The sequence below is a fragment of the Aspergillus pseudoviridinutans genome, assembly GCF_018340605.1.
Source record: "Aspergillus pseudoviridinutans IFM 55266 DNA, scaffold_5, whole genome shotgun sequence".
Lineage (NCBI taxonomy): Eukaryota > Fungi > Ascomycota > Eurotiomycetes > Eurotiales > Aspergillaceae > Aspergillus > Aspergillus pseudoviridinutans.
Window position 1 is genome coordinate 2,542,810 of NW_025091285.1, and position 26,333 is coordinate 2,569,142.

Here is a 26,333-nt window from a genome sequence, read left to right on the forward strand (position 1 = left end):
GAGTTCAGTCAGGGTTCCTATGCAATTGTTTCTAGGATTATAGACCTAAAACAAGTTCAATTGCAACTGCTATGTTCGTAAGCCTTGTTAAGTGTCCCCCCAAACAAAGCACAACTGGTGATGCAGTTATGAAAGCGTATTGAGCCGTACAATACCGTACAACTAACCCAATTAGGCAGTCTGCTAGTATTCCCCCTCCCGCGCCCTGTAAATGATCAGTGACCAGGCCCTTGCTTAATCGCGGCCCAGAAGCGCGGACACAAGAGATCAATTAGATAAGAGAAACCCAGCAGGGGTATCTTCCGTCCATTGAGAGTCCAGCGCGCTCTCTCGGGCTTCCCAGCTTCGAACAATGACAGTTGTGCGTGACCTCCCTCATAGGTTGAGATATGCGGATTCGTCAAGATGTCAACCCCATCGGGCGGAACGGACCCGCCTCTTGTCGTCGGCGGAGACAAAAATGGCGTTGGTATCGTGACTCAAATTGCTGGACATTCCTCCTGCACTGACCTACGGGGGTATTTGCTATTGTTTAGTTAGTATTCATTCTGATTGTCACAGTGTCTCCAGGCCTGGATACTTATTGTGAATATCGCAGACACATCTAACTTACCTGCACAATTTTAATTGCTATTCCGCCACCAGACCAGAATTACCCGAGACGAGAAAATGAGTCCTTCGATCGACCTTAAGGCCGCGGATACGTCTGCCTGCCCATTGACAGTCGATGGCATTGCGGGTCTGAGAGCGAAAAGTGCGCCAATCCCTACAGGGATTGCGCCTGCTACGAGCAGTGACATGTTCAAGAGCCCTGTGAGTAATACGGTTGGGGGGGTGTGGTTGCGAATGACGCTGATTTCCTTGTTTTCTCCAGTCATGCTATACCAAGCCAAAATCGAAGCGGTGGGATCGTAAGTCTTTCCCGTCTTCCGGAATGTTGCCAGACGCATACACCTGTCTTGGTCGCCGTGGAGAATCTCGCTGATCAGTCTAAAGACTACCTCTCTGAAGAATCAAAGTCCCGACAGGTTAGCTCGCTGGATGATCAACTGGTTGAATGGCAACGGAGCTAAATTTTGCCTTTAGCAATCTACATTGAAGGGTGCTGCGCGTTACCTTAAGACTCCAGGTATCTCATCCCGTCACATCTCTTCGTGCTCGTATTGGTCCAAGCGAAATGCCGATGTTAACTATTGTAGGTCTCATCTCGTTGGGCGGTGGTCTGCCGTCGCCAGAATATTTCCCTTTCGAAGAGATTAGCGTCAAAGTCCCAACGCCGCCGGGATTTTCCCCCCAGGAGACCCAGGAATCGGGCGCTGTCCTGACCGCCAAGAAAGGGGATGTCCAAGCTGGCAGAAGCCTTTACGGTACGTAAGGAAACTTCGAGGAACATATCCGTTGCTGATTCTTTCCGCAGACCTTGAGGTTGCTCTTAACTATGGACAATCGACTGGTTCCCCCCAGCTCCTCAGATTCGTGACGGAGCATACCGAGGTATGAGGTCCTGATGAACCAAAGTACCTGCGGCGATTAACAGAATCAGCTTATTCACAACCCCCCATACGCCGACTGGCAATGTTGCTTGAACGCTGGTAGCACATTTGGTTGGGATACAGTACTCCGAATGCTCTGCACCAGAGGCGACTACATCCTGATGGAGGAGTATACATTCTCTAGCGCCAAGGAGAGCGCTCTTCCATTGGGAGTCAAGGTGGCATCGGTCAAGATGGATGCAGAAGGTCTTCTGCCCGAGTCGCTCGACGAGGTCTTGAGCAACTGGGATGAAGCTTCTCGGGGCAGCCGCAAGCCATTTGTGCTGTACACGATTCCAACTGGACAGAACCCTACCGGTGCCACGCAGCAGCTGGAGAGACGAAAGGCTGTATACAAGGTGGCACAGAAGCACGACTTGATTATCGTGGAAGATGAGCCTTACTACTTCTTGCAGATGCAGCCATACACCGGACCCGACCGCGAGCCTGTCCCTCCTCCCGCCAGCCACGATGAATTTATCAAGTCTCTCATTCCATCGTACCTCAGCCTAGATGTCGATGGGCGTGTGCTCCGACTTGAATCGTTCTCCAAGGTGCTTTCACCTGGCTCGCGGGCCGGTTGGATTGTTGGCCCGGAGCAGCTTGTCGAGCGATTCATGCGCAATTGCGAAACGTCTGCCCAACACCCCAGCGGCATCTCACAGATTGTACTGTTCAAGCTTCTTGACGAACATTGGGGCCACTCTGGCTACCTGGACTGGTTGATCAACCTGCGTATGCAGTACACTGGACGTAGAGACGCCATTGTCAATGCTTGCGAGAAATATCTTCCCAGGGAGATTGCTAAGTGGAACCCTCCCGCCGCAGGAATGTTTGTGAGTGTTCCTTCACCTGCGATTTGACAGTCATGGTCCGAAGGCAAATTTACTGACTCTGATGGACTCTTAGCATTGGATTGAGATCGATTGGCAGAAGCATCCTGCCGTGCCTTCGGGTAAGACCCGCGAGGCTATCGAGGAAGCTATCTTCCATGCAGCGGTGAATAACGGCGTGCTCGTCTCGCGAGGCAGCTGGTTCACCGCAGCTGGTCGCAACGAGGGCAACTTGTTCTTCCGTGCTACCTTTGCGGCTGCCAGCTCGGAAAACATTGCAGAGGCTATTGCTCGGTTTGCAACTGCCCTCAGAACCGAGTTCTCTTTGTAGATAGATTGGACTGTGATGATTCTACGTGATCTACGAGAATAGACCGTGAGCGTGATATATTTATCATGGATTTATTCATTAGCTTGGCAAACTCCATAGATTCTGAATACAATGGTCTCGGTTCCTATGAGCTGAATAGGCTAGCGTAAACTGACCAGAAGTCATGACTCATGCTAAGTCCCCTTTAATATTATGGAATCAGTAAAATGGTCCCATTTGCGATCCAGAAACAAAGATCAGCATGGTTGAATCCTCATCGATGCATAGATTTCTGGCTGAAGGGTCGAAGTAGTAGTATATCGTCAGTACAATGAGTGTTGTTCAAGCTAAGAAGGTAGCCCACCTTGGAAGCACAGATTGGAGTCTCCAGTTTGGGGCTAAATTAGCGTCCGCTTTTTAGCGTGGTTTCACACTCACACCCACATTCTCACTCACAAGGAGAACGAAAGATCATCAAAACTTCTTGTATAGCTCTCTTCAACAGTTCTACGAGGTTTTGGGAAAGAAAGAACCAGGATCAACCTGAGTAAATATTACTAGATCCTGTTTATCGCTACATCAGGTTCCGTGGACATGTTGATTTAAGGCTGGGGTGTCCTTTAACGACTTTCCTTGATGGCGAAACAGGTACTGGCGAGGTGAACAACACATCACTTTGCGCTTAATAACCGCCACTGGCTCACGAAGCGTGTCTGGGATCGGGATATCTCAGATCTGTCTGTGATTGAGCATCAATAGTTTATGCCTTCGCCTGAGGCAGTGAGTATCTCACAGGCTAGCTTATCGCCCGACGCCTCGAGGGCCATTTGAGTCAGGTTCTATTGCAACTGTGAACCTTATTGTGTACTTCAATATGGACAACGCTCGCGCCTCAGGGTTTCTGGACCCGACGTCCGCGCTGGCGGCTGCCATCAGCAAGCACAAAGCAGAAGCCATCAAGCTAGCACGTGAACAAGGCGCCGCAGTGCGGGAGATGTGTCGCAGAGCAAAAACAGAGCCGCCACCGTATGAGTTTGAAGAACTGATTGGGAAGGGTTCCTATGGCCGTGTCTACAAGGGCCACCAGCTACCTTCGCGCAAAGTCGTCGCGATCAAGGTGATGGATATTGATTCGATGGACTACAAGTCTGTTAGGGACCTCAAGGACGAATCAATTAAGGATTTCATACATGAGACGAAAGTTATGAAACAGGTCAAGGATGCTGGTGCGAAAAATATCAACGAGTTGATTGAGGCCATCTCGATCCATAGCCAGTTGTGGCTGGTCTGCGAGTACTGCCCTGGTGGTAGCGTTAGGACATTGGTACGCCCTGCGTCATTACTGCTTCCCTCCGCTTGCCATCTTCTGACTTCCCAATTTTAGATGAGAGCCACTGGTGATAAGCTTGATGAAAGATTCATCATCCCCATCGCGCGCGAGTTGGCTGCCGGCTTGCGTGCAATCCACGAGGCTGGTATCATCCATCGGGACATTAAAGGTATGTAGGACCCTGCTGTCAGATTTAACTCACCGCTGAAGCTTTTGGCAGCTGCGAACATCTTGATCCACGAGGAAGGACGGCTCCAGATCTGCGATTTCGGTGTTGCGGGAGTACTCCAGTCGCACGTGGACAAGCGATCAACCTGGATCGGGACGCCTCACTGGATGCCCCCGGAAATGTTCTCAACTCGAGGCGAAGCTCATAAATATGGAAGTGAGGTGAGGCTGTCAATTTCTGCTCAATCCCTTGAAAATACTGACAAGTCAAGGTCGACGTATGGGCATATGGTTGCACTCTCTTCGAATTCGCAACGGGTAATCCTCCGAACTCCAATTTACGGGAACGGATGCAAATTGGCAGGCAACTCAACCGTACCACACCGCGTCTCGCAAATGAAGAATACAGTGACGGCCTTAAAGACCTAGTATCATTCGCCCTCGAGTCGGATCCCATATCGCGCCCTACAATGGCAGACATCATGTCACATTCGTATATTGCTGGAACAGACGAGCAGTACCCGACTTCTTCGCTCAGCGAGTTGGTGCGCATCTACTATCAATGGTCCCAGCGGGGAGGGCAGCGAATCTCGTTATTCCATCCAGGAGGTGCTGCCGCTGCGGAGTTCCCCGACTATGAGCCAGACTTTGAAGAAGACTGGAACTTCAGTACAACAGATGGCTTTGAACGGAGATTTTCCGTCATTGATCTGGATCGGATAGCTGCCTCGTTAGCCGAGCTAGAAGAGCAGATGAGTCCAACGACGACAGCTCAGCAGGATCGCGATCCCTTCGATGAGCCAGCCGGATCCGAAATGTCCGTGGAAGACAAGGCCAACTTCGATGAGCGTGTCCGTCGAGGCGCTGCGGCAATGGAGGGGCTGTTCAACGAAGACATGCCGAGTTATAAGTACGAAACGAAGAACGATTTTGTGCCCATTGAGCCCAAGCCTCCAGCGTCTGATCTGCCTCTTCGCACGGAGACAGACCGGTCTTCGGTGACGTCTACATTCATTGACATTGACATCGGCTCATTCGACTCGTCGCATTATGCTGCTGGAGCTGCATCGGCACAGCCGTTCCAACTCGCAGACGCGGATACAATCAGAGCCAATAGATCCACCGGTCGCCAGCAACACAACTCTGTTGAGGGCAGGCCACTATCATCGAGTCGTGATGCGGATGATAATGACGAATCCCAGCAACTAACTTATCAGCCCCAGACTGGCCCACGCCCTCCGACGATGGACTGGAAATTTCCGGTATTTATGCAACCGTCGGAAGCAGAACAGGCCGAACCGGAGAGGGCACAGTCACCAAAGGTGTCGGACTCGCAACAGGAGGATAAACGGGCAACCATGGACTGGACCTTCCCGGACGAGGCCCAACAGAAAGACAAACGAGCAACTATGGACTGGACCTTCCCGGACATGACTGCCGCCAAGCCTCTGGATAGCGAAGATCCTGGCCGCCACGATACCCTTCGAGCGCCGCTTCCCGAGCTTCAGCCATCGGCTACCATTCGACAGTCCACCATCGGAGAGCCTGGGGATTCGCGACCCTCCACCTCAGCATCGACTGGCTCCGATATCTCAGCTCACTCAGACACAGACTATAATCCCTTCAAGTTTGACCGTCCTCCTACGCCTCCCGGTGAGCTTGCAGAAGCACATGGACATTTTTTCAACAAGGAGCTACCGGAAACGCTAGAATCGGTGGGCTACGGCGACTTTGAACGGTCGTCAGTGTTAGACGGGCCGGGGCCAGATGAGGAAGACTCGCAGTCAGTGATCTGGGAGAACAGCACAGAAATCGGTGTTCAACCCTCGCATACAGAACCATTTCCCACCGCCATTCCATCCAAAGAGCTGGAGCCCCACCAACCTTTTCCAACGCTGACTGAGTCGCCTATGATTGAGCCTTTACCCACTGCCCGGCGAGATCCGCGCCCAGCTACGAGGGATGATATGGGGCCGGTCTACTTTCCGGATCTCGTACCGCCGCAACTTGAGGCTCTGACGGCTGGGGCGGAAGAAAGCACTGTGACTGCCGAACTGGACAGACTTTTGGGCGATTTTCTGGATGCCCTCTCTGCTACTGGAGATGCGTTGTCCCGAGTCGCCGTTGTTCCAGAGACAGCAAGACGTCGACCGTCAATATCTGAACAGGCTGAATGAACTTTTGTTTCTTTTTATGTGTTGACCTGAGATCTTGTGACAGGCGCTTGGATGGATACTTGGAAGAACAGACAGGTTGTCTATTGAGCACAACGTCTGTCAAGTCCGTATTGATCAACGAAGCTCATGATGGATGCTGTACATAATCCCAAATAAAGACAATTGTCTATAGCGTCTGCAACTTCAAGTAAATCAACAGCTCGATGACAAGACGTCGAACTCCCCCTGTAGACCCATGTGATCCGTGACCCAGACCTCTTCATCCGAGTAATCTTCGTCCTCGCTGTCAGAGTGATCTCCCTGAAAAGGAACCGTCACGGTGACCCCTTCTCCAATCCTTTTCAGACTCTTCGCCTCAACCCCACCACAATACAGGATCTTATCCATACGACTACACCCAAACTGCTCCCTCATCCAATCCGGCACCTGCTGACCCCACGTGAAGCTCTCCTCCGTCCCCTCTCTCCCGCCCAGAACCAAGAACGCATCTCTGAGACCACTCTCCTCCGGCGCGGAGCGATCCTCCGGCGCAAAGGCGTTAAGGTCGCCTGCCAGAATAGCTGCATGGGGTGTTGGCGGCGCATACATGCCCTCATCCTCGGGGGCAGGCGCCGGGCCAGACCCATGCATGAAACTCGAGGCGAGCCGTAGCTGTACCGGACGTTTGGGCGGACGCGAAACAAGACTCTCGAGATGTGTATTGCACAGGCGTGGGATGCATTCTTTATGTCCTTAGATTTAATTATTACCAAAAACGAGCGATACGCAACTTACCACTCCCTGCCCCAGGGGTCCCAACATCAACGTCAACGAATAACCCATCCCTCTCCATTCTTGAATTCGAATACGGAACCCGGAATACGCCCCGCACCACCAACCGTTTATCGATCATTGTCGTTGTCCCGTAGGACCCGCGCCAATGATCGCTGCTGGTATCAGTGATGAAGAACTTCTCCTGTACCCAGCCCGATTCTTGGATAAGCTGGAGATCTGACTCGACCATCTCCTGGAGGAAGATGACTGATGGGGTCTCGTCGCCGTGCTGGGTGCTGTGGTGGTGGGACAGGTACTCCAGTGCTGCGGCCATGCGTTCGTGGCCGAGAGGGGTCTGGAAGTCGATGTTCCAGGTTGTTAGGCGGATACTGGTTACATTTTTGCTGTAGGTTTGATGGAGGTTGGAAGTGCCTGGGGCTTTGGTGATGTCTGTTGACCTCCGGGTTGGCCTCCAGGTGTTGTTGAAGTAGTGGTAGTAGGGTTGTGGGTTGGCGCGGTCGAGTCGCATGGTGGATTTTGCAGTGGGTAGTTTCTTCGAGAGTCCAGGGATTAGTTTTGAGGTCATTTAGGAGACTACTCAGTATGTTGGGTTTTGGTTTTATTAACGCTTGGATGGATAGATGGGATGGATGATGGCTGCCTGCCGAGAGTCGCCATGTTCGTGCTATGGTTACTCAACGGTCATAACTAATTCATGTATTATAGGTACATTTTGAGGATTAGAATCTCTCATCAACATTGGGTTTATTATCCCTTAATGGTTCTGATATCTTGACGTCATTGGGCTTGATGCTCAATAATGGAGTATTTACTTAGTGAGTGTGGTGTATCTTTCAGCATTATCATTTTAGATCTTCCTGGTATATCACCACCAGGCTGAAGTGCTACCGGTGAATGCAGCGCTCGGAACCGCACTCATCCTCAGCGCATCTAGTCACTGTTGACAACGCCTCGACGCGTCTCGTCTCGAGCCTACACACGCTCGTTTCTCTCCTTCCGGTCATCCATCTTTTACTACCCACCAGTTGGGTTTGTCCCCCATTGCCCGGAGAGATGCAAGTCCTGTGTTCGGTCAGTCATTGTCCAGGTCCTTCGTTCTAGCACTCGTTGGAAATGTCTCTCTCAATCGCGAAAAAGTTCATTCGTTTTGAAACTTCTTCATCGCCTCAGTCCCCAGAGCAATGGAAGAAAACAATTCAAGATGTCAAGCTGCTGTATTTCCAGCGTCAGTACAAGCAATGCGCCGCCCGTTCTTTTGAGATCATAGAGGCTGTAAAAGAGCCAGTGAGTAGAGCCTGTTGCTATCAAAATAGGTATGCATTAACATGCTCTTGATCGGCAGATCCATCCGGTCTACAAGACATACCTTTATTTCTACAGCGCCATTTCCTATGAGGAAATGGGCCGAGCAGCCCATAACTACTCCAGGAGAAAGCTTTCTCTGCTGAATTCCGCCCTCGACAGCTTCGTCACCTGCAGTGCAATTCTGCCCTCGACAATTCCAGATCCTGAAATCGACTCGGAGAGCACGAGTCCTGCTTCGCTGGTGGAGTCATGGACCGCGTCAGATTTTTCGGAGAGTCCTTCGCCTGTCGGGGCCCTCGTGAGCAGCATCACGGATATCATTGACAAGTCCATGCACTGCCCGGACGATGATCCTTTCATCTCAGATAGTGAGGGCTGGGTTGACCTGGCTCTCGACATTCCAGAGAACCTTCCACCCCACATTCCACAGGACGATCAGCGACTCATGCCTTCGCCCCTTCGACTTCGAAAGTCCTCGGTTGATCTCCGTCAGGCTGGTCGACAGAATCAACCCGCGAGACTTTGTCGTCCGCCTCCTCTTCCCATCAAGATTCTGCCTGCGGACGCCATGGAAAAGAACTACGCACCTTCAGGATTTAACAGAACTCCCCGCGTGCAGGGTAGAGGAGAGATCCGACCGCATGAGCACAAACAAATGCCGGTGACACCGTCACGCGCCGCGTCCATTAGACGATATAACAGCACCCTCCAGTCCTTGCGAGTTCAGGTCAACTCCAGCATCGCCGACATCCACGCACTCATGGACGAGGTCAGGGAGTTGCAGTCGGCCCGTCAAGCGTCGAAGAGTTTCCGCCGGTCTGCTTCATTCTGGAGTTTCAGTCCCGTCAAGGAGGGTCCCGATGGTCAGGAGAAACTGGGTAGTTCGGGGAGAGTCATTGTCAAGGAGACCAAGGATCAGCGGATTGTTCGACTGCGTGCCGAGGGATGGAAGACGGTCGGATTGAGGTCTCCGGTCCGGGGCTGGAAGGGGGCGGCGTATTACCAGGCATATTGCAATTCTGTTTTGGACGAATTGTATCTGGAGGTGTAGCTAAAGGTCCGAGAGATGTCTTATGAGTATTACCATTGATTGCATCTAGCGGGGTTCTGAAGCGCATATCTGCTGATGTTGCATGAGCGATCGCAGATGAAGAATTGACTCCATCAACCGCCTATCTAGCGATCGTCTCAGCTTGCGACCCCGTCCCACTATTTTTGGGTTGGTGCCTTGAAAGTGGATCCGGCTCCAAGAAGGCTGAAATTTTGGCACAGAAAGTCGCACAAGGTCGCTGGCGTGTTTCATGCTGATGAAGGGCTGAGTGTTCTAGTGTTCTCTGTAATGCAGAAATGATCAAGATGTGATTGATCGAAGTTCGAGAGACGGTGGACACCACCTGAGATCTGACCTGCTAGTTAGATAGGACAAGCGCACGATGCATTGTAACCGAGTGAAATCGAACTCAGTGCAGAGACCGACAGGGCTGAGATCAGGCGACGTAGCCCCTGGCGTAGCCAATTACGAATTTACGAAGGTACTTCAGAACTTCAGTGAAATGATAGGGGAAAAGAACCCTCAGCCACTGAGAATTTCGGTACTCGAGAGTGTACTCCTGTTACTAAGGTGAGTGCTCCATCCTTTAGTCGGGGATGTTTGGATCAGCCCCGCCGCTGCCCAAGGCTCGACCAGCTGGAGGTAAAGACTCCGTGGCTGTGCTGGTGAGACGGGGCGATTCAGAGAGACGGTCTGGAGTCTGGACAGTGTGATAAAATTAAATAAAGTATGGATATTCCAAGGTCCAGACATCGTTATTTCTTCAATTGATCTTTCTCTTGAAGAGACAGCGTACACTCCAGCATCCTTCCTCCCGTGCACCTGTGTCAATTCCACCGATCGGGGTGATCTTTAGAGGGTTAGTATGTTTATTTTCTCATCCCCTATTGACCTCATGTATCTACTCCGTCGCATGTCGAGAAGTCGCCGCGCCATCCTCGCTGGTTGGGATCATGTACTGACGTGCCATTTGATCCCTCCATAGAATCATAAGAGAGGGAACAGAAACAGACATCGTCTTCTTCGACATTCCCAAACCCTCCCAAAACCATTTCCTTCGCCCCGCCCTCCTTGTCCCCTCACGTGCGGGGTCTCCCATCAGCTTCTTTCTGTCCGCTGGCCTCAGCCCTCCACCACACGTTCTATTTTCGAGCTTGGGTCCCTGTCAGACAGACCTTTCTTCGTCACAATGAGTTGTGAGTCTCGCGTGTCTTCGTTTTCGCTTCGTCAATGCTCTGTGTGATGTGGCTGGCTTCTCTCCACCATATGTCCTACCATTGATCCCTTTTCACGTGCGCTCAAATACTGGAGACTTCTGGTCTTGACTCGCTTCGTGCGATCATGTCCCTACTAGCATTACCGTTAGCCCTCTCGAGTAGTAATGCAAGTCTTGTTGGACTACTCGTTCTCCTAGTGTTCTTTGGTTCGGCCATTCCTGTGGATTTGAGTTTCTCGCTGCTTTTCCTTTTGCGCTCTTGTCCTACGCCGTCTTTTACGGAGCTGCTGTGCCATAATCGGAAAGATGCTAACCATGGCATGGTTGTCTTAGTCTCTAGTATGTTTAACAAGCTGTCCGGGCAGCCCGAGAGTTACGAAAAAAAGTACGGTGTTCCAAGCCCTCCCGTCTCCGTTTCTATCATCCCAGTCCCACTGAAGACATTGTGCTCACCTCTTCTAGAGCTCTGTACAGGTTTGGAAGGACGCTAGGTGCAGGCACCTATGGTATCGTCCGTGAAGCAGAGAGCAGCAAGGGAAAAGTTGCCATCAAGATCATCCTGAAGAAAAATGTCCGCGGCAATGAGCGCATGGTCTACGACGAGCTGGAGATGTTGCAGGCCCTCGATCACCCCAACATTGTTCACTTTGTAGATTGGTTCGAATCCAAGGTGGGTGCACGAGCTTAGCTTCCTATTCGCCGATCGTAGTCTGACGGTGAACTAGGACAAATTTTACATTGTCACTCAGCTGGCCACTGGTGGTGAGCTGTTTGATCGGATTTGCGAGTGCGGCAAGTTCACAGAGAAGGATGCTTCTCAGACAATCCGGCAGGTGCTGGGTGCTGTGAACTACCTTCACGAGCGGAATATCGTCCACCGAGGTCAGTGTCTCAGCCCAACTTTTCCCTGTTGGTGAACAGCGCACTAATACCGGCTCATGTCTAGATCTGAAACCCGAGAACCTCCTCTATCTCACTCGCGACCCCAAATCCCCGCTGGTGCTGGCCGATTTCGGTATCGCCAAAATGCTGGAGAACCCTACCGAAGTCCTCACGACCATGGCGGGCTCGTTTGGTTATGCGGCGCCCGAGGTCATGCTCAAGCAAGGCCACGGCAAGGCCGTGGACTTATGGTCCCTCGGTGTTATCACCTACACCCTGCTGTGCGGATACTCGCCCTTCCGATCGGAAAACCTGTCCGACCTGATCGAAGAATGCCGCTGTGCCCGGATCGTCTTCCACGAACGCTACTGGCGCGATGTCTCCAAGGATGCCAAGGACTTCATTCTCAGCCTGCTCCAGCCTGACCCTGCCAAGCGGCCCACGTCGAAGGAAGCCTTGAAACACCCGTGGCTGACTGGCGAGTCTGCCAGCGACCGCGACTTGCTGCCTGAAATCCGCGCCTACATTGCCCGCTCCCGTCTCCGACGAGGAATCGAGATCATCAAGCTGGCGAATCGCATCGAAGCGCTCAAGATGCAGGAAGACGAAGAGGACGATATCCCCAGCCCTGCCGAGATGGCAGCATCTGCAGCAGAACCCACCAAATCCGGTGACACAGCAGCATTTCCTCCTCTCGAGGGGACGGAAGCAAATGGGAGCTTATCCCCCGCGCCTGTTGATGGTACAACTGGTGGGACCAAGAAGCGGAGTCTGAGCAAGGTCGCACGCGGCGCGATCTTCCGCGAAGTCGTTCTGGCCAAGGTTCGCGAGGCGAAGGAGAACGAAGAGCGTGAAAAGATCGAACGGGAAGCCCGAGAGCGAACTGCCCATGCTTGATTTTCTAACCGATAGTCGATCAGTTTCCTTTCGTGTTTATTAGAGCCTGTTCATATCTCGTGTATCCGGATCATATTCGAGTTGACCTTCGAATGTGATTTCTATGATTCCCTGTGCAAATTCAGATGCTTTTCTTATACTCGGAGTTTCGATTGCTGGCATTTCGCCCGTGGGGTCTTTTGTCACTGTATTGGCCTTTCGACCTGATTTCAAAGTCGCGCCACCTGTTCTGCCCAATGAAGATCCTAAATTTGGACCGACCGTTTACTTAACCGTTGTGTCATCGGATCATTAATAAGTGAAGCGCCAACCGAATCATGTAGGTGCTATAATACTGGCGGAGAGACTGATATCAAAAGATCACGTGCTACAGTGTCAGATGCTCTCGGACCAATCAGATGACTGGCCGCAGGTGATCGGCTGCCTTACCCACCAGAGGTACCTGCTGTTTGGAGGTTTCCCTTTATATACAATCATACAATCAGCAAAGCTCAACTTCCTTTCTCTTGATCAGTCTCTTTTGCTCTAAAGCTTTACAAATTCCTCTCACTTGATAAAGATTACCTGCTCTAAACTTACTCCGCTGAGTGGTGCCCCACAATCGCTCGTCGACCTTACTGGCATCAAGAGCCCCGCCTTGTCAGGACGTCATACACGGCTGCCCTAACAAGCTCTATGCGCGTTCGGTACTAGCACCTGTGGAAAGACCAGTACCTGACCCTACATCATACATTGCAGCCAAAGCTTGTGTATCTTGAACACATCGCAGCCTCCGTTCAAGGGGCTCATCTTCCAAGATGTTTGCCGGCAAGCGTTTGAGCAAAGTATGGCATTCCATCTCCCCGCTCAATAAAGAATCGTATACACTGACGCTGGATGTACATCTACAGGAGCTCCTAAAGGTACTCACACTTCCCTGCCATTATAATGCACTTTAGACCCAGGATCACAAGGACGGCAGCATCGCCACAACCACATGGCTCTAACGTTCAATCTCTGTACAGATGAAGGAACATCTCCCGCCCGGTATCTCAATAGTCAAAGACGACAATCTCGAAGAATGGCAAATGGACATTAAAGTCCTTGACGAGAACCCGCTCTACAAAGACCAGACTTACCGACTCAAATTCACCTTTGGGTCGAAATATCCCATCGGTGAGCCCGCTCTCTTGCCGCGCAACCCCGCGCTTGCATCAACGTGGCTAATGATACCACAGAACCACCAGAAGTMCAATTTATCGAACTCCCTAATACATCCGATACCCCACGGCCCATTCCCATGCACCCCCACATTTATAGCAACGGCATCATCTGCCTCGACCTCCTCAGTTCTGCCGGCTGGTCACCTGTGCAGACGGTTGAAAGCGTTTGCATGAGTATCCAAAGCATGCTGACGGCGAATAACCGCAACGAACGGCCTCCTGGTGATGCTGAATTCGTCTCATATAACAAGCGCCGCCCACGCGATATCGCTTTCATGTACGATGATGATAATGTGTAATCCACATTCTGGTCCGTGGCTGAGCTGCTTGGCGGCGTGATTGCGTTGGACTTTCCGCGGGAACCCTCCGGCGGTATAGTCTTCGGGCCTCAATCTGGCATTATTCATGGGTTTTTAGACATTCTCAGGTGTCAATTTGTCACTTTATTCGTTCGCATTCGCGTTGGCGTTGGCGTGGGCTTTGTTTTCTTTAACTGGGGTGCCCCATAGTGCGAGGATGGTTTGGATCTTGTGCTGCTGGAGTTCTATCTACTCCTCTTGGTCTCTTTCATCTACATATCGTTATACAACAGCCTATGACATCGCAGCGAAAATGCATGAGGCTTTCATTTGTTCACCAAGTCAAGGCCGGTAGTCAAAACTTACGCTATGAAATCTGGAACAGTTTTCCTGAACAAGAACGGCTGTCATGGCTCATTTGCATTTTGACCTAGAGGGAAACCGCGGTGGTCCACATTAAGAGTCCCGTAGTACCATAATTCTATTCAGCACATGACATTGTATTGAAGATCCACATGTCACTATAAACAGGGTTATGGTAGCAGAAAACAAAGAAAAATGAAAGGGAAAAAAACGCCATGGGGAAGGAATTGGTACAGCTCAGCAGTCGAATCGCCACATCTCCATTTACACTGGCGCCCCTTGCACTCAACCGATAGAATGTTCAGCTTTCGGGTTGAATAAGTAGAGAATGACCTGAGAGAAAGGTGCCAAGAAGAGCTTGCTCTGTTTTGATTATCCTCTGCCTCTACATGATGCATTTGCACATATTCAGGTGTGTAATAATTCACATATCTCTACCGGTCGACTTCACCGAACACGAGATCCATTGTACCTAAAAGTTGACAAGTTAGCGGACTGAAGGAACTCGGGATCAACATTGCAAACAGTGAAACCCACCGATAATAGCGACAGCATCTGCCAGAAGGTGACCACGAGAGATCTGGTCGAATCCACCCAGATGAGCAAAGCCGGGAGCACGGATCTTGCAGCGGTAGGGTCTCTCGCTGCCGTCACTGACAAGGAAGACACCCATTTCACCCTTGGGGGCCTCAATGGCGGAGTAAGTCTCACCAGGAGGGACAGCATATCCCTTGGTGAAGAGAAGGAAGTGGTGGATCAGAGCCTCCATGTTCTCTTTCATGGCGGCACGGGGAGGGGGAGAGATCTTGTAGTCTTCGACACGGACGGGGCCAGCGGGCATCTTGTTCAAGCACTGGTGAATGATGCGCAAGGACTGGCGGAACTCCTCCATACGGCAAAGGTAACGATCGTAGCAGTCACCGTTCACACCGACGGGAACGTCGAACTCAACCTGATCGTAGGCATCGTAGGGCTGCGACTTGCGAATATCCCAGGGGACACCAGAACCACGGAGCATGACACCAGTGAAACTCATGTTGAGGGCGTCAGCTGCGCTGACAACACCAACACCCTGAGTTCTGGCCTTCCAGATACGGTTGTCTGTAAGCAGCTCCTCGGTCTCGTCAATGCGGTCGCCGAACTGGGTGGCCCATTGGTAGATATCGTCGAGAAGGCCAAGGGGAAGGTCCTGCGATACACCACCGGGGCGGACATACGCAGCGTGTAGACGCGCACCGGAGACACGCTCGTAGAACTCCTATTGAAGGCGAAAGGTCAATGCATTGCTCCCCGATCATTCGTGATGAAGGGAAAGGATGCCGCTTACCATGAGCTTCTCACGCTCCTCGAAACCCCACAGGAAAGGTGTCAAAGCACCAACGTCCATGGCGTGGGAAAGAACCGACATCAGGTGGTTCAAAACACGCGTAATCTCCCCGAACAAAGTCCGGATCCACTTGGCTCTCTCAGGAATATCGATGTTAAGAAGCTTCTCAACAGCCAGCGAGAAGCACTGCTCATTCGTCATCATAGAGACATAGTCAAGTCGATCAAAGTAGGGCAGAGCCTGCATGTAGGTCTTGTACTCGATCAACTTCTCGGTGCCACGGTGGAGCAGACCGACATGGGGATCTGAGCGGACAATTTCTTCGCCATTGAGTTCCAGAATTAATCGAAGCACACCGTGAGCGGCAGGATGCTGGGGACCAAAGTTGACAGTGTAATGACGGATCTTGCGGTCGACCCCTTCCGCCTGCGACTCAAGGTTCGAGGCAGCCTCGGATTCTGAGGTAGCCTTGTTGGCCAGATGTGTGAAAGTCGGATCCGTCGGAATCAGTCTGGTAGCCTGGTAGCTAGTAGGCTCCGCGTACCGACGGGGAAGGGTCGTCGATATCGAACGGGTGTTTCTGGCGAAGGTAGAGGCGCGAAGACAGAGCTTCTTGGGCGCACTGCCCGCCAAACGGGTGAAAGAGGCAGCCATTCGGAATATCGCAAGCAAGGATGAGGGATCAAACAGGCCGACTGTCCTCAGTCAGGACGTAGTGAAGGAGGGACTCTTACAGGACGGTCGATGCGAACTGACGCTTGGAGGTTGCGGGACAAACTGGGTAATCACGTGATAAGAGCTTCTTGTCATCACGCCGCCTCTGGTTGGTCTTCCGAAGATCTCTAAAGCGCACCCACACTAAGCCTCTGTTGTGAAGACAATACAGGTCACGGGTTTCTACTCCGGCCCAGCAGCACTTCCGCCCACAAGATTCTCTCTTCAATGGGTGCGGTTTAAGTGGGAGGAAATGACCGCCTTAGGCCTGCAGAAAATACTGCCGCTTGTCCCAAAGAAATTATCATCCGCTCATTTCTCGATTTCAACCTCTCAGTCTCCAGCAGTCAATCTACCGGTATTGTCGGCCATCATGGCGCCTCTTATTCCATCGCAGGAGGAGCTTGATCGCAGAAGGGTACATTATTTTCTAGCTGAACATCTGCGAATATCCTCGTCACTAACCAGCTCTTAGATCGTCGGTATCAATCCAGAGACGGTCACCAATATCCCCTCCACCGATTTTCCGGGTCACTGGCCCGGCGAGTCGCATGAATGGAATTTGGAAAAGTTTAGAGACGTACGTTCTCCTTGAACAGTTCTTATGCAGTAGCTTTCATCGTGTGTCGCGATGGTCTGAAAGTTTATTCAACTCACGCCTGTTGTTCATAGAGCTTCCGAGTCGAGTTTCATCGCAATGACCCATTCGAATCCTCCTTCTCCTTGATTGGACTTGATGCCTCCATCGCAAATGCTTTCCGTCGAATCTTGATGGCTGAAGTACCAACCCTGGCCATCGAGTACGTTTTCGTTCACAACAACACTTCCGTTATACAGGACGAAGTTCTCGCTTCGCGATTGGGTCTCATCCCGTTGAAAGGCTCAGTGGAGGGTCTCAACTGGATGCGCTGGTTCAAGAAGCCCACCGAGGACGATCCCGAATCTGGCAGCACCCCCGCCGACTACAACACCATCGTGCTACGCTTGGATGTTGAGTGTACGGAGAACCCCAACGCTGCTCCGGGCGAGGACGACCCTCGCAAACTTTACAAGAACGCGCATGTTTATGCCAAGGACATCACCTTCCACCCGGTCGGACGTCAGGAACAGTTCTTCACTGGTGACGGTGCAATTCAGCCCGTCAATCCTGATATTCTGATCGCAAAGCTACGTCCAGGACAGAAGATCGATATGGAGTTGCACTGCATCAAAGGGATCGGAGCTGATCACGCCAAGTTCTCACCCGTGGCTACCGCAACATACCGCCTCATGCCAGACATCAATATTCTTCGTCCTATCATCGGCGAAGACGCCAAAAAATTCGCCAAATGCTTCCCCAAGGGAGTTATTGAGCTCGAGCCCGTCACGTCGAGGGAAGCCGCGCAGAAAGGAAGCGAATATGAGGGCCGTGCAGGCGAGATGAAAGCCGTGGTTCGTGACCCCTTCAAGGATACCGTCAGCAGAGAGTGCCTGCGACACGAGGAATTCCAGGGCAAGGTGAAGCTGGGCCGCCTTCGTGATCACTTCATCTTCAACGTTGAGAGCACTGGTCAGTTCGAAAGTGATTATCTTTTCCTCGAAAGTGTCAAGGTGCTCAAGTTGAAATGTGCGAGATGGAAGCGAGGCTTGACGGATCTCATGCGGTAATGACATTCGTGCGACCTGTCCCAACAGTTTTCGAAGTATATAATGCATTAGCCGGCGTTGGTTTTCGTTATCTCTGTGCTTGTTGTACATCTACGAAAAAGTTGGTCAAAACCTCCTTTACGACGTCAGGAGTCTGCGTGGGGATCTTCTTCAGATAATAGAAAATGCAGCTATTATTTCTTCAAGCGTCGCTGTGTCTCTTTCTGAAACTGTAATCAATCGTATATCGTCGTAACCGATTCAGGCTTGTAAGCTTGAGCCACGCCGCTTCATTTGAAGATCAATTGGAAGCGGAAGTCAATAGTATATGCGGGGTCGCTAACCGCAATTTCCTGACCATTTTCAACCAATTCCTTCAGCTTCAGCTTCAGATTGCCCCTGGTCTGCTCCTCTAGCTGAGGCGGGAAGCGCTGGTAGAGTGTTTTTTCTTCCGTTCTCATACTCGGCTTCTTGAGCTGGGCCTCAGCTCGCTCACCAAGACTCTCTATGAATTCCTCCAGCGTCATGTTCGGGTCCACAGTCATCTTTCGCGCCAAGTTGCCGCAAACAGGGCAATCTGGTTTCTTTTCCGCCTCAAATGTGTAAGTGTAGACCCCCTCTTCACCAGCGTACATCATATAGTTCTCCAGGTAAGGGTTGCAGGAGGTAGCGATTTTCAGTGCTTCTGACGTGGTGGCGGCTGCAATGACGGCGTTTGTCGAAGCGATAGCGGGAATGATATTCTTGACCACGCCTTGAGTCATTTGAAAGGTTACGCCGTGGATGTGAAACTGGTTTGCCCTTTCAAGGGCGGCGTTATAAACCCAGCTGATATGTTCCATGTCATCGCTGTCAAAGGCATCATCCTTGCGCTTCTCTTGCCAGGCGATTTGGTGAGCCCACTCAACGCAATGCTGAGGCTGTCTGGGGATAGTTGCAATGGTGCAAAGGGGAACAGCAGGTCGAGGAGCATGCATATCTAGCTGGCATTCAATGCATGAGGACAGAGTTGGAAGAATTACTCGGGCCTGGCCCTTGAAACCTACTTACGATTAGCATAACTTTGTGACAACGATGTCGATGGCGTCCGATGGCTTTACCTTCTGTTCCCCCGTCAATGAGAGGCTTCAGACTCTCAGGATTCTCCGGATCAACCATCCCGATAAGAGTGGAATTGATCCACCGTCTGGCCTCGATACTATCCAAACCACAGACGATGATCTTGAATTGCATGTAGTAATCCTCATCCTTGTCCTGAATCTTGCCGACATACGGCGTGATCTTGACACCCTTGACTCGCTTTTCTACGAATGCTGCAGCGACCTCTGCCTTAGGCTTGCCGATGTCAGTTTGCCGGAACAGGAACTGCCGGTTCAAGTTGGAGATGTCAATCGTATCTTTTTGGAGTTTAGAACAACGGATTACGCAAAGTCGTATGGTGATAGGAAACCCTTACCCATGTCTATAACATGAATATCCTTGAATCCTGACAAGGCAAGGTTTTTGAGAATTTCGCATCCTAAACCACCCGCGCCACTATATCAAATTCATCAGTGACTTGATCATGGTCGTAGACAACAATCTCAGACTGACATCACTCTGGCCTCAAGTTAGCAAGCTGATTTAATCATCACCTGGCAATCACGTACAGGATCTTCGACGATTCCAAGGCACTTATCGTCTCTGGACCAGGAACCCAGTCTTCATCACTGTAAGGACCTGGTTTCGACAAGACTGAGTAAAGGTGCTTCCTGCTTCACGTTAATCATGCTTGCCTTGCACCCTTCGAAGTCAATACATACCACCGAGAAGCGGAACTTAGAGATGCCATATTCAGAGCTAGAAGTCTGAACTCGGCAATAGCAGTCACTAGATGCTTGTTGTGACGTTTATCGTAGCTGTTTTCGAAACCTGCTTCAAGACACTTTTTTGACCGATGGCAAGTTGCTTGACTTCACAGCCCGGAACAAAGACCTGCCTTCCGTTCAAAATTAGAAAATGAGATTAATACAGTTGTATTGCGATGAATGAAGGCAACAAGCTAGCTGCGCTGTTGACTGTGTTAACTGGTCCCAGAACACACCGCTGCACGTGACTAATCCGGTCCATACAATCTCCTCCCACTTGAGGCATAACCATCGAGTGTCTTTCTGGTTTTCGAGAAACATCCAATTATCGAAAATGGAAGCTCTCACGACTGTGAAGATATTGACGCGCGATTCCAGGTCGATTTTATCGCCTGCCGCGGAAGAAAGTTCCGTTGATGGTCTTCAGAGCCGCCAAACTGGGTCAGAGGCCGAGTTAGACAATACTGCAACTTCGTCAAATTATATACTGGCGGTACTGAAGTCAAAACCTGGTCACGATACTATCGCGCAAGTACTCGCCATACTTGATCCCTCCAACAAAAAGGATCGTCCTCTAGATTTCGATATCAGGGTCCCAAGCGCAAAGACCACTCAGATCCTCAATGTCTTAGTGAACATCACGATTCCCGATCACTGGGAATATGTGAAGGAGACGAAGGGCGAAGCTAGTAAACTACGAGGCATGTTCTTGCGATGTTTCAGCAGCGTTGCTGGACTGAGTTGCTTGGTTACTCAGCTTCGTTCTCTTATAACCGCAGCACGAGCAGCACCTCAAAATGCGGAAGGATCAAGTAATCATATCCGACTTGCAGAGATCCTTTCGGTCATCTCTGCCTTGCTGAAACCAACAGACTTTGTGTTGCGCCTTTACAATGACATGGATGCTCTTTACACTAATGAAACCCAGAAGCAGCTGGCTTGGAAAGAGATTATTGCTCTTCTTGGTGCCAGTAAACTCCTACCTGCTGCAGCAGAAGCCCTGAGCTTGATAAAAGACCTGGGAGGCCTCGCGAAGCTCGCTTGGCTTGGTGAAGGAACTCAATATGCTTCCTGGTTGGGGGCAAATATATGTCATATTGTCTCAAGGATTAATCCTAACAACGACGCGGGTCTGAAAGCAGTTGCTCTTCTAACGGCTCGGTCATTCAGTATTGGCTACACAGGTTAAGTTCTACGATACTTTTGCCAGCTTCTATGCTAACTCACTTTGAAGATCACCTTGTAAGAGAAATCTATTCGGGTCTTCTACTAGGCAGTGCTCTCCCAACACATTTTGACTCTTTCTACGACAAACTTCGGCCAATTGAGCAACTCGCTTTTCTCGAGTCAGTATTCCGCGACCTGCAGAAGAAGTATTTCCCGGTTAGCATATCCTACCTGGACTTTGCGAAGACGTCCGACCAAAATGTCGAAGGTGTTGCGGCCTTGTGCTCAATCATCCTTTCCAAGCGTCCACATCTTATGAGTCAGGTATCAGACTGGCTTGCAAAAGGTCAAGCTGGCTCAATACATACTGTCGGTCTTCGTCGAGCGCTACTAGCAGCTTTGTCGGATAGAAAGGGTAACGTCTTCCGTGGTGCGCTGCCTCTGAGATTCAACTAATAGATGCTTTTCAGATATAGTTCAAGCTCTGCTCTCCAAGAGCCTTGAACAATCTGGCGATAAATTTTACATCAGACACGCCCCGATGACCAGCCAAGAAGGTAGTCCGGAAATCCGTTGTCTAAATGTTAAAGCTTGCTCTAATATTTCTCAGCAAATGCTCAAGTTGTCCTCTTGGCTGCTGGGTGTCTTCAACGGCTGGATAGCTGTGCAGTCAAGGACGCAGGACGTTCTAGTATTTTCCTAAGCACCGTCTCGAATCGTTTAGCAGCCTCATCCTCGAAAGCCCGCTTTCTCGGTATGATCATTGGCACCGCAATTTCGCAACTCATTGAGGAGCCAGGAAAAGCTATGAAATTTGACCTTGAAGAGATGGAAAGCGACGAAGCAGTCTCGTATCTGGACTTAGTCAAAAAGGCAGATCTCGTTGGATCTTTGGATTACATCAAATTATCAAAAGAACAATCACCTAACGAGCCTCGTTCACCAGCTCAAAGACCGTCTTCTTCGCGAACTGAGGGTGTGCGAGCCTCCAACGCACAATCGGTCAAGATTGTGTCAATAGAAGAGATTGGGGACTCAGAGGATGATGAGAACGGAGAGGATGATGATCTGATACCGTACGACAAACCTGACGACGATCCATCGGATTCCGACGATGATCCGACTCTTGTACAACGCAACAAGCCGACGCCACCAGTGTAAGTTGATGGAACTACATTGGGATACATACAGACAACTGACTCGAATAGATACATTCGCGATCTGATAGCTGGCTTACGGGATACGGAGAATCTCGAACGATATGATTTGGCCGTGACCACTGCCCCTTCTCTGATTCGACGCAAAACTGGCTTCGGAACCGAGCTGGCTGAGAATGTAGAGGAGCTGGCTCTTGTCCTGGTCGGACTGCAGGAGCAGGCTAAACTCCCTAAATTCCATGAATGTCGGCTACAGAGCATGATTGCCTTGATTGTATCGCAACCGCTGAAAATGGGTCGCTGGTTTGCGGCGGTATTCTTCGATGGAGACCTGTCCCAGACCCAGCGGTCCGCAGTCCTTACGGCGTTGGGTCTAAGTGCTCGAGAACTAGCAGGAAACGGCGAGGAAGATGCCCGCACGCTCGGGTTGCCAACCTTACCTGACACTTCCTTTCCAACCAGAAGGTTGCCAGCAAACGTGGAAGACCTGTACCTAACCAATGAATCGCCCATCGCGAGTCTCACAAAGACCCTCTCAAAAGCGTCCCTTGAACCGCTTGCGGCTCAAGCTGCAGACACCGTGTCAGGTCCAAATGCACTCAAGGTGCGAACATTTTCGTCGCGAATGGAGGTCGAGAAGAAACGCCAGCAGCGAGATGCGCAGCGACAAAAGTCGACGGTCAAGGATCTTCACAAAGTCTTGTCAGAGGGCTTCTTCTATCCTCTAACAGKTCGCTTCGGATTGATGATGACGCAATTTTCCTCGTAAGAGCTCGAGTGTTCTCCATAAGTCTGACGGACACCAGTTGACAAATCTCCTCTATCACAGGTCAACCGCGCCCTCATACAACCCTTTTCTCATTCCGCATCTCCTCTGTCTCTTTATCCAGACACTGACACTCATCCTTTCCACCATGGGCCCCCACAACCCGTACCTTCCTAACCTCACTCAGGAGACGTTGACTTTTCTCCTTTCACTCTACACACGACCGCTTTCGGAGGACCCTTCGATCGTCTCGGCACTGCTCTCGCTGTTCCTCGCAGTAGTGGACTTGAACGTCGCCTCAGGGTCCTCCGGTGAGGAACGACTTGTCACGGAATTTGCGACTCAAGTAATCGAGTTGCGGGAGTGGGCCGGGTCAGTCTTTGATCGAACTGTGGCGGCACAGGGAGTGGATGACCCTCGGGAGCAAGTCAGACTATTAGCCGCAGGAGTCATGGTGAAATTGGGCGAATTGACGGAGAGATATCAAGGGCGATTAATGGGTGTCAACACTGGGTTTAAGTATTAGATCTAAATAGTCCATATCTATGCGTTTGAAAATGGAGAAAAGTACTCACACTTGAAGAGTGGTGGGACAATTGGGTGAGTCATATACATAGGCTATCAATAATCGTAACAGCATTTCGTGGTTTACGTTGACAGGATCGTTATTAAATTAGTCGGTGTACAGGACACTGGCCCCCGCCGAATTTAGTCCGAAAACATGCCTCTTATCCCTCGGTCTTTGCAAAACTTCCTTTCTCGATGGCTGCTTCCATCATTCGGTCGCCGTTGATGAGGCTCGTTGTGCAAATGACAATCCTCCGTCGCGGGGCTTCCTGAGCTGCGATGAATCGCAGAGCCGCAATCTCTGTGAAGGTCGCTCCACCTAGGAGGAATACGTACACAGTCTTGGTTGAATTGTTGCCGCTCAGCGTCTGTCGCGCACGAACTGCCTTATCGTCTCCCTTCTGAACGATGCTGAACGTCGCGCCACGGGCGCTCTTTACTACGTCCTCGAATCCGAGCCAGCCGGGGGACGCAGTGCTTGCAGGGGTGGAGGTAGCAGAGACAGAACCGCCCTTGACAAGTGAGAATATATAGGGCTTTTGCAGAACGCATTGGACTAGACGAATGCTGAGTGGAGCGAAGCCGCTGTATACATAGGCAATGTCGTTCGGGTCCTTCTCACTGACTTCTTCTACCAGCAGGCGTAGATTCTTCCGTAAGTAGTTATAATTCGTCTTAGTTCCTGGCTGAGCACCACCAGTCGGAATAAGCATGGCGGGGCCCGAGGAACGTGGCTGCAGGAGCTCCATTTTCTCCAAGGCACAGAAGGTCAGTAGGTGCTGATGTCCGTAGGCATGGACAATTTGCTTCTTGAAATTCTCGAGATCTCGCGGACGAAGTCCGCCTGACATGCACGACTCCAGGCACAGCAGACGTAGAACAGTCTTGAGAGGCACATCCCTGGCAATCAATTCTTCGATGGCATCATGTTGATACGTTGGGTCAGTGCCCGCGGCATTATTTTGCTGGACTTCAAGGACTTTGCGGAAGATATCTGAGCGCGTATTTCTCATTATCTCTTGGGCGAGGTTCGTGTGAACGCGAAGACTTTGGTGTTCCAATTGATACGTTGGCAATTTATTCACAAATTCACGTAGCTCTGAAGGCGTCTTGGCCGTATGACGAGTCTCATACTCGCTTTCTAGGCGCCGGGCCACCTTGTTCAGAATATCGCCGACTATGGCGAAGTTTGCATCACGCACTTGGCTAAACAGTTGGTCAGAAGAGTCCAGTTGAATCTTCCGTTTCTGTCCATGCTTCAGGGTTTGTTGAGGAGCTTTGGAAGACTCCTGGGCCTGGGGGACAGAGTTGGCTCCAACGATAGCCGTATCAACATCTGCCTGGTTGTTCTTGATTCCGACAAACTCGTCAATTAAGCCCTCGTACGTGAGCTGCGTGAGCAGAGGAGTGCCAAAGTCCACCTCCCGGTCAATAATGATCAGACTTTCGGTACTCGCGCTGGGTAGAAGTCCTCTTGAAGAAAGGTCCGCCAAACCGGAGCTCTCTTCAGCATCGAGCTCCTTTCTCATCCGCAACAGAAGGTCTGCGAGTCGGCGCGCGTGATCTCCCTTCCCAATGATTCGGGGAAAATAACCCTGTCTTTGCTGGATATCCATGAGAGCCTTCGCGGCGAGGAAGATACAACCTGGATCTTTATGCTGTGTGATGATAAGCAAATTGGTTGAATTGAGATAATTTTCCTGCACTTACCAAGTACAGGTCACCGAAGGAGTCGTCCAATTCCAGGGAAAGGACATCTTGTTCGAGAGGTACAAAATACAGGGGAAACTCGGTGATATTCACATCGCCAATGATTCCTTCGTCTTCCAGGATCTTATTGCTTACAAATGTTCGTCTGGGTGCCCAAAATATGAAGAATTCATGCTCAACATTGCCGTTCTGCTGTAGACGCTTGATTTGCTCTATAGAGAAATGTTAGCTCATTCTGATGGCATTCTATCGGACATTTCAGCGAAAGAAAGTCTTAGGGATGAGCTCCAGTAGTAGCCCTCTTGATGAGGACATGGGTTGTTTTGATATAGGGAACTTGACTGATGACTACGTAGAGTGTGAATGATTCTGCGTAATCTACTGATGTCCCATATGTCCTGGCCCCAAAGGAGGCTAAACAGATAATGCAGGCAATGGTTTACAAGAAATACCGAAGCGACATACCTGCTGCTGTTCGCACCTGGCGCAACTTCTCGGCATGGACTAGGAAGACGACATTGCGTTGGGACGAGTCAACATTGGCATTCTCGAGCAGAAAGACTCGATCTACGCCGTATTCCTGGAGTTGGGAGAATTTGACGAAGATCCCAACTGGGCCTGCCAGATTCTGGCTTATGACAAGATTCTTCTTACCACGGACCTGCCCGTGTAGTTCTGATTTAGCTCAAGTTCGGCTTCCGGTAACATCGATGCTGTTGGGAAGGGGACGACCAGGAGCCTCACTCACGCCTTCAAGGAGGGTCAACAAGTCCCTCCGCGCCTTGTCCTTGATATAGTCGGCATCAGACCCAGGAAACGGCGCCATAGTTTCTGTGGAGCCTCCTAGACGTGGTGGATTCTCAGCAACCCAGAGAAGAAAATAGGCAGACAGAACAGAACAGGAGTATGTTTGCAGCAGTTTCCTGAGGCGTCGAATTTGGCTCAGCCATCCCAGCTAACTATGATTGGATTAGCGCTGACTACAGCCGCTCTCTGCGCCACAATACATGTCTCATACGCTGTTACCGCATACTTTAGTTGAACACTACCCAGCATATTCATGTACTGTTGTATTTGTATTACTTCTCGGGGTCTCGACTCCCCCTCAATCTA

General features: G+C 50.8%; 11 protein-coding genes across 11 annotated transcripts; 7 read left to right on the forward strand and 4 right to left on the reverse strand.

Annotated features, from left to right (window-relative positions):
- Positions 1-669: 669 nt before the first annotated feature.
- Positions 670-2,696, forward strand: Asppvi_007944 (aminotransferase-like domain-containing protein; the record flags this gene model as incomplete). Its single annotated transcript, XM_043303827.1, has 8 exons — positions 670-813; positions 875-911; positions 997-1,028; positions 1,087-1,129; positions 1,200-1,367; positions 1,418-1,494; positions 1,544-2,368; positions 2,442-2,696. 8 exons carry the CDS (start codon positions 670-672, stop codon positions 2,694-2,696), a joined length of 1,581 nt encoding a protein of 526 aa, XP_043159762.1.
- An 853-nt stretch (positions 2,697-3,549) lies between these two features.
- Positions 3,550-6,350, forward strand: Asppvi_007945 (putative serine/threonine protein kinase; the record flags this gene model as incomplete). The annotated part of the gene is made up of 4 exons (XM_043303828.1): positions 3,550-3,999; positions 4,060-4,174; positions 4,226-4,395; positions 4,446-6,350. The coding sequence occupies 4 exons, from the start codon at positions 3,550-3,552 to the stop codon at positions 6,348-6,350; spliced, it is 2,640 nt and encodes an 879-aa protein (XP_043159763.1).
- A 192-nt stretch (positions 6,351-6,542) lies between these two features.
- Positions 6,543-7,689, reverse strand: Asppvi_007946 (endonuclease/exonuclease/phosphatase family protein; the record flags this gene model as incomplete). The annotated part of the gene is made up of 2 exons (XM_043303829.1): positions 6,543-7,072; positions 7,125-7,689. The coding sequence occupies 2 exons, from the start codon at positions 7,687-7,689 to the stop codon at positions 6,543-6,545; spliced, it is 1,095 nt and encodes a 364-aa protein (XP_043159764.1).
- A 548-nt stretch (positions 7,690-8,237) lies between these two features.
- On the forward strand, positions 8,238-9,480 carry Asppvi_007947 (uncharacterized protein; the record flags this gene model as incomplete). The annotated part of the gene is made up of 2 exons (XM_043303830.1): positions 8,238-8,408; positions 8,467-9,480. 2 exons carry the CDS (start codon positions 8,238-8,240, stop codon positions 9,478-9,480), a joined length of 1,185 nt encoding a protein of 394 aa, XP_043159765.1.
- Positions 9,481-11,037: 1,557 nt separating this feature from the next.
- Asppvi_007948 (serine/threonine-protein kinase) lies at positions 11,038-12,475 on the forward strand (the record flags this gene model as incomplete). The annotated part of the gene is made up of 4 exons (XM_043303831.1): positions 11,038-11,081; positions 11,159-11,366; positions 11,422-11,578; positions 11,643-12,475. 4 exons carry the CDS (start codon positions 11,038-11,040, stop codon positions 12,473-12,475), a joined length of 1,242 nt encoding a protein of 413 aa, XP_043159766.1.
- A 797-nt stretch (positions 12,476-13,272) lies between these two features.
- Positions 13,273-13,976, forward strand: Asppvi_007949 (ubiquitin-conjugating enzyme E2; the record flags this gene model as incomplete). The annotated part of the gene is made up of 3 exons (XM_043303832.1): positions 13,273-13,377; positions 13,480-13,630; positions 13,693-13,976. The coding sequence occupies 3 exons, from the start codon at positions 13,273-13,275 to the stop codon at positions 13,974-13,976; spliced, it is 540 nt and encodes a 179-aa protein (XP_043159767.1).
- Positions 13,977-14,773: 797 nt separating this feature from the next.
- On the reverse strand, positions 14,774-16,320 carry Asppvi_007950 (NADH-quinone oxidoreductase subunit D; the record flags this gene model as incomplete). Its single annotated transcript, XM_043303833.1, has 3 exons — positions 14,774-14,811; positions 14,877-15,597; positions 15,667-16,320. The coding sequence occupies 3 exons, from the start codon at positions 16,318-16,320 to the stop codon at positions 14,774-14,776; spliced, it is 1,413 nt and encodes a 470-aa protein (XP_043159768.1).
- Positions 16,321-16,753: 433 nt separating this feature from the next.
- Positions 16,754-18,027, forward strand: Asppvi_007951 (DNA-directed RNA polymerase core subunit RPC40; the record flags this gene model as incomplete). Its single annotated transcript, XM_043303834.1, has 3 exons — positions 16,754-16,798; positions 16,856-16,960; positions 17,053-18,027. The coding sequence occupies 3 exons, from the start codon at positions 16,754-16,756 to the stop codon at positions 18,025-18,027; spliced, it is 1,125 nt and encodes a 374-aa protein (XP_043159769.1).
- Positions 18,028-18,296: 269 nt separating this feature from the next.
- Asppvi_007952 (NEDD8-activating protein UBA3) lies at positions 18,297-19,837 on the reverse strand (the record flags this gene model as incomplete). Its single annotated transcript, XM_043303835.1, has 5 exons — positions 18,297-19,048; positions 19,107-19,403; positions 19,463-19,542; positions 19,656-19,757; positions 19,809-19,837. 5 exons carry the CDS (start codon positions 19,835-19,837, stop codon positions 18,297-18,299), a joined length of 1,260 nt encoding a protein of 419 aa, XP_043159770.1.
- A 350-nt stretch (positions 19,838-20,187) lies between these two features.
- Asppvi_007953 (telomere length regulation TEL2 family protein) lies at positions 20,188-23,469 on the forward strand (the record flags this gene model as incomplete). The annotated part of the gene is made up of 6 exons (XM_043303836.1): positions 20,188-21,037; positions 21,088-21,435; positions 21,491-21,577; positions 21,631-22,177; positions 22,229-22,942; positions 23,007-23,469. The coding sequence occupies 6 exons, from the start codon at positions 20,188-20,190 to the stop codon at positions 23,467-23,469; spliced, it is 3,009 nt and encodes a 1,002-aa protein (XP_043159771.1).
- A 202-nt stretch (positions 23,470-23,671) lies between these two features.
- Asppvi_007954 (Sec1 family protein) lies at positions 23,672-26,046 on the reverse strand (the record flags this gene model as incomplete). The annotated part of the gene is made up of 4 exons (XM_043303837.1): positions 23,672-25,168; positions 25,221-25,432; positions 25,686-25,881; positions 25,969-26,046. 4 exons carry the CDS (start codon positions 26,044-26,046, stop codon positions 23,672-23,674), a joined length of 1,983 nt encoding a protein of 660 aa, XP_043159772.1.
- Between the last annotated feature and the right edge of the window lie 287 nt (positions 26,047-26,333).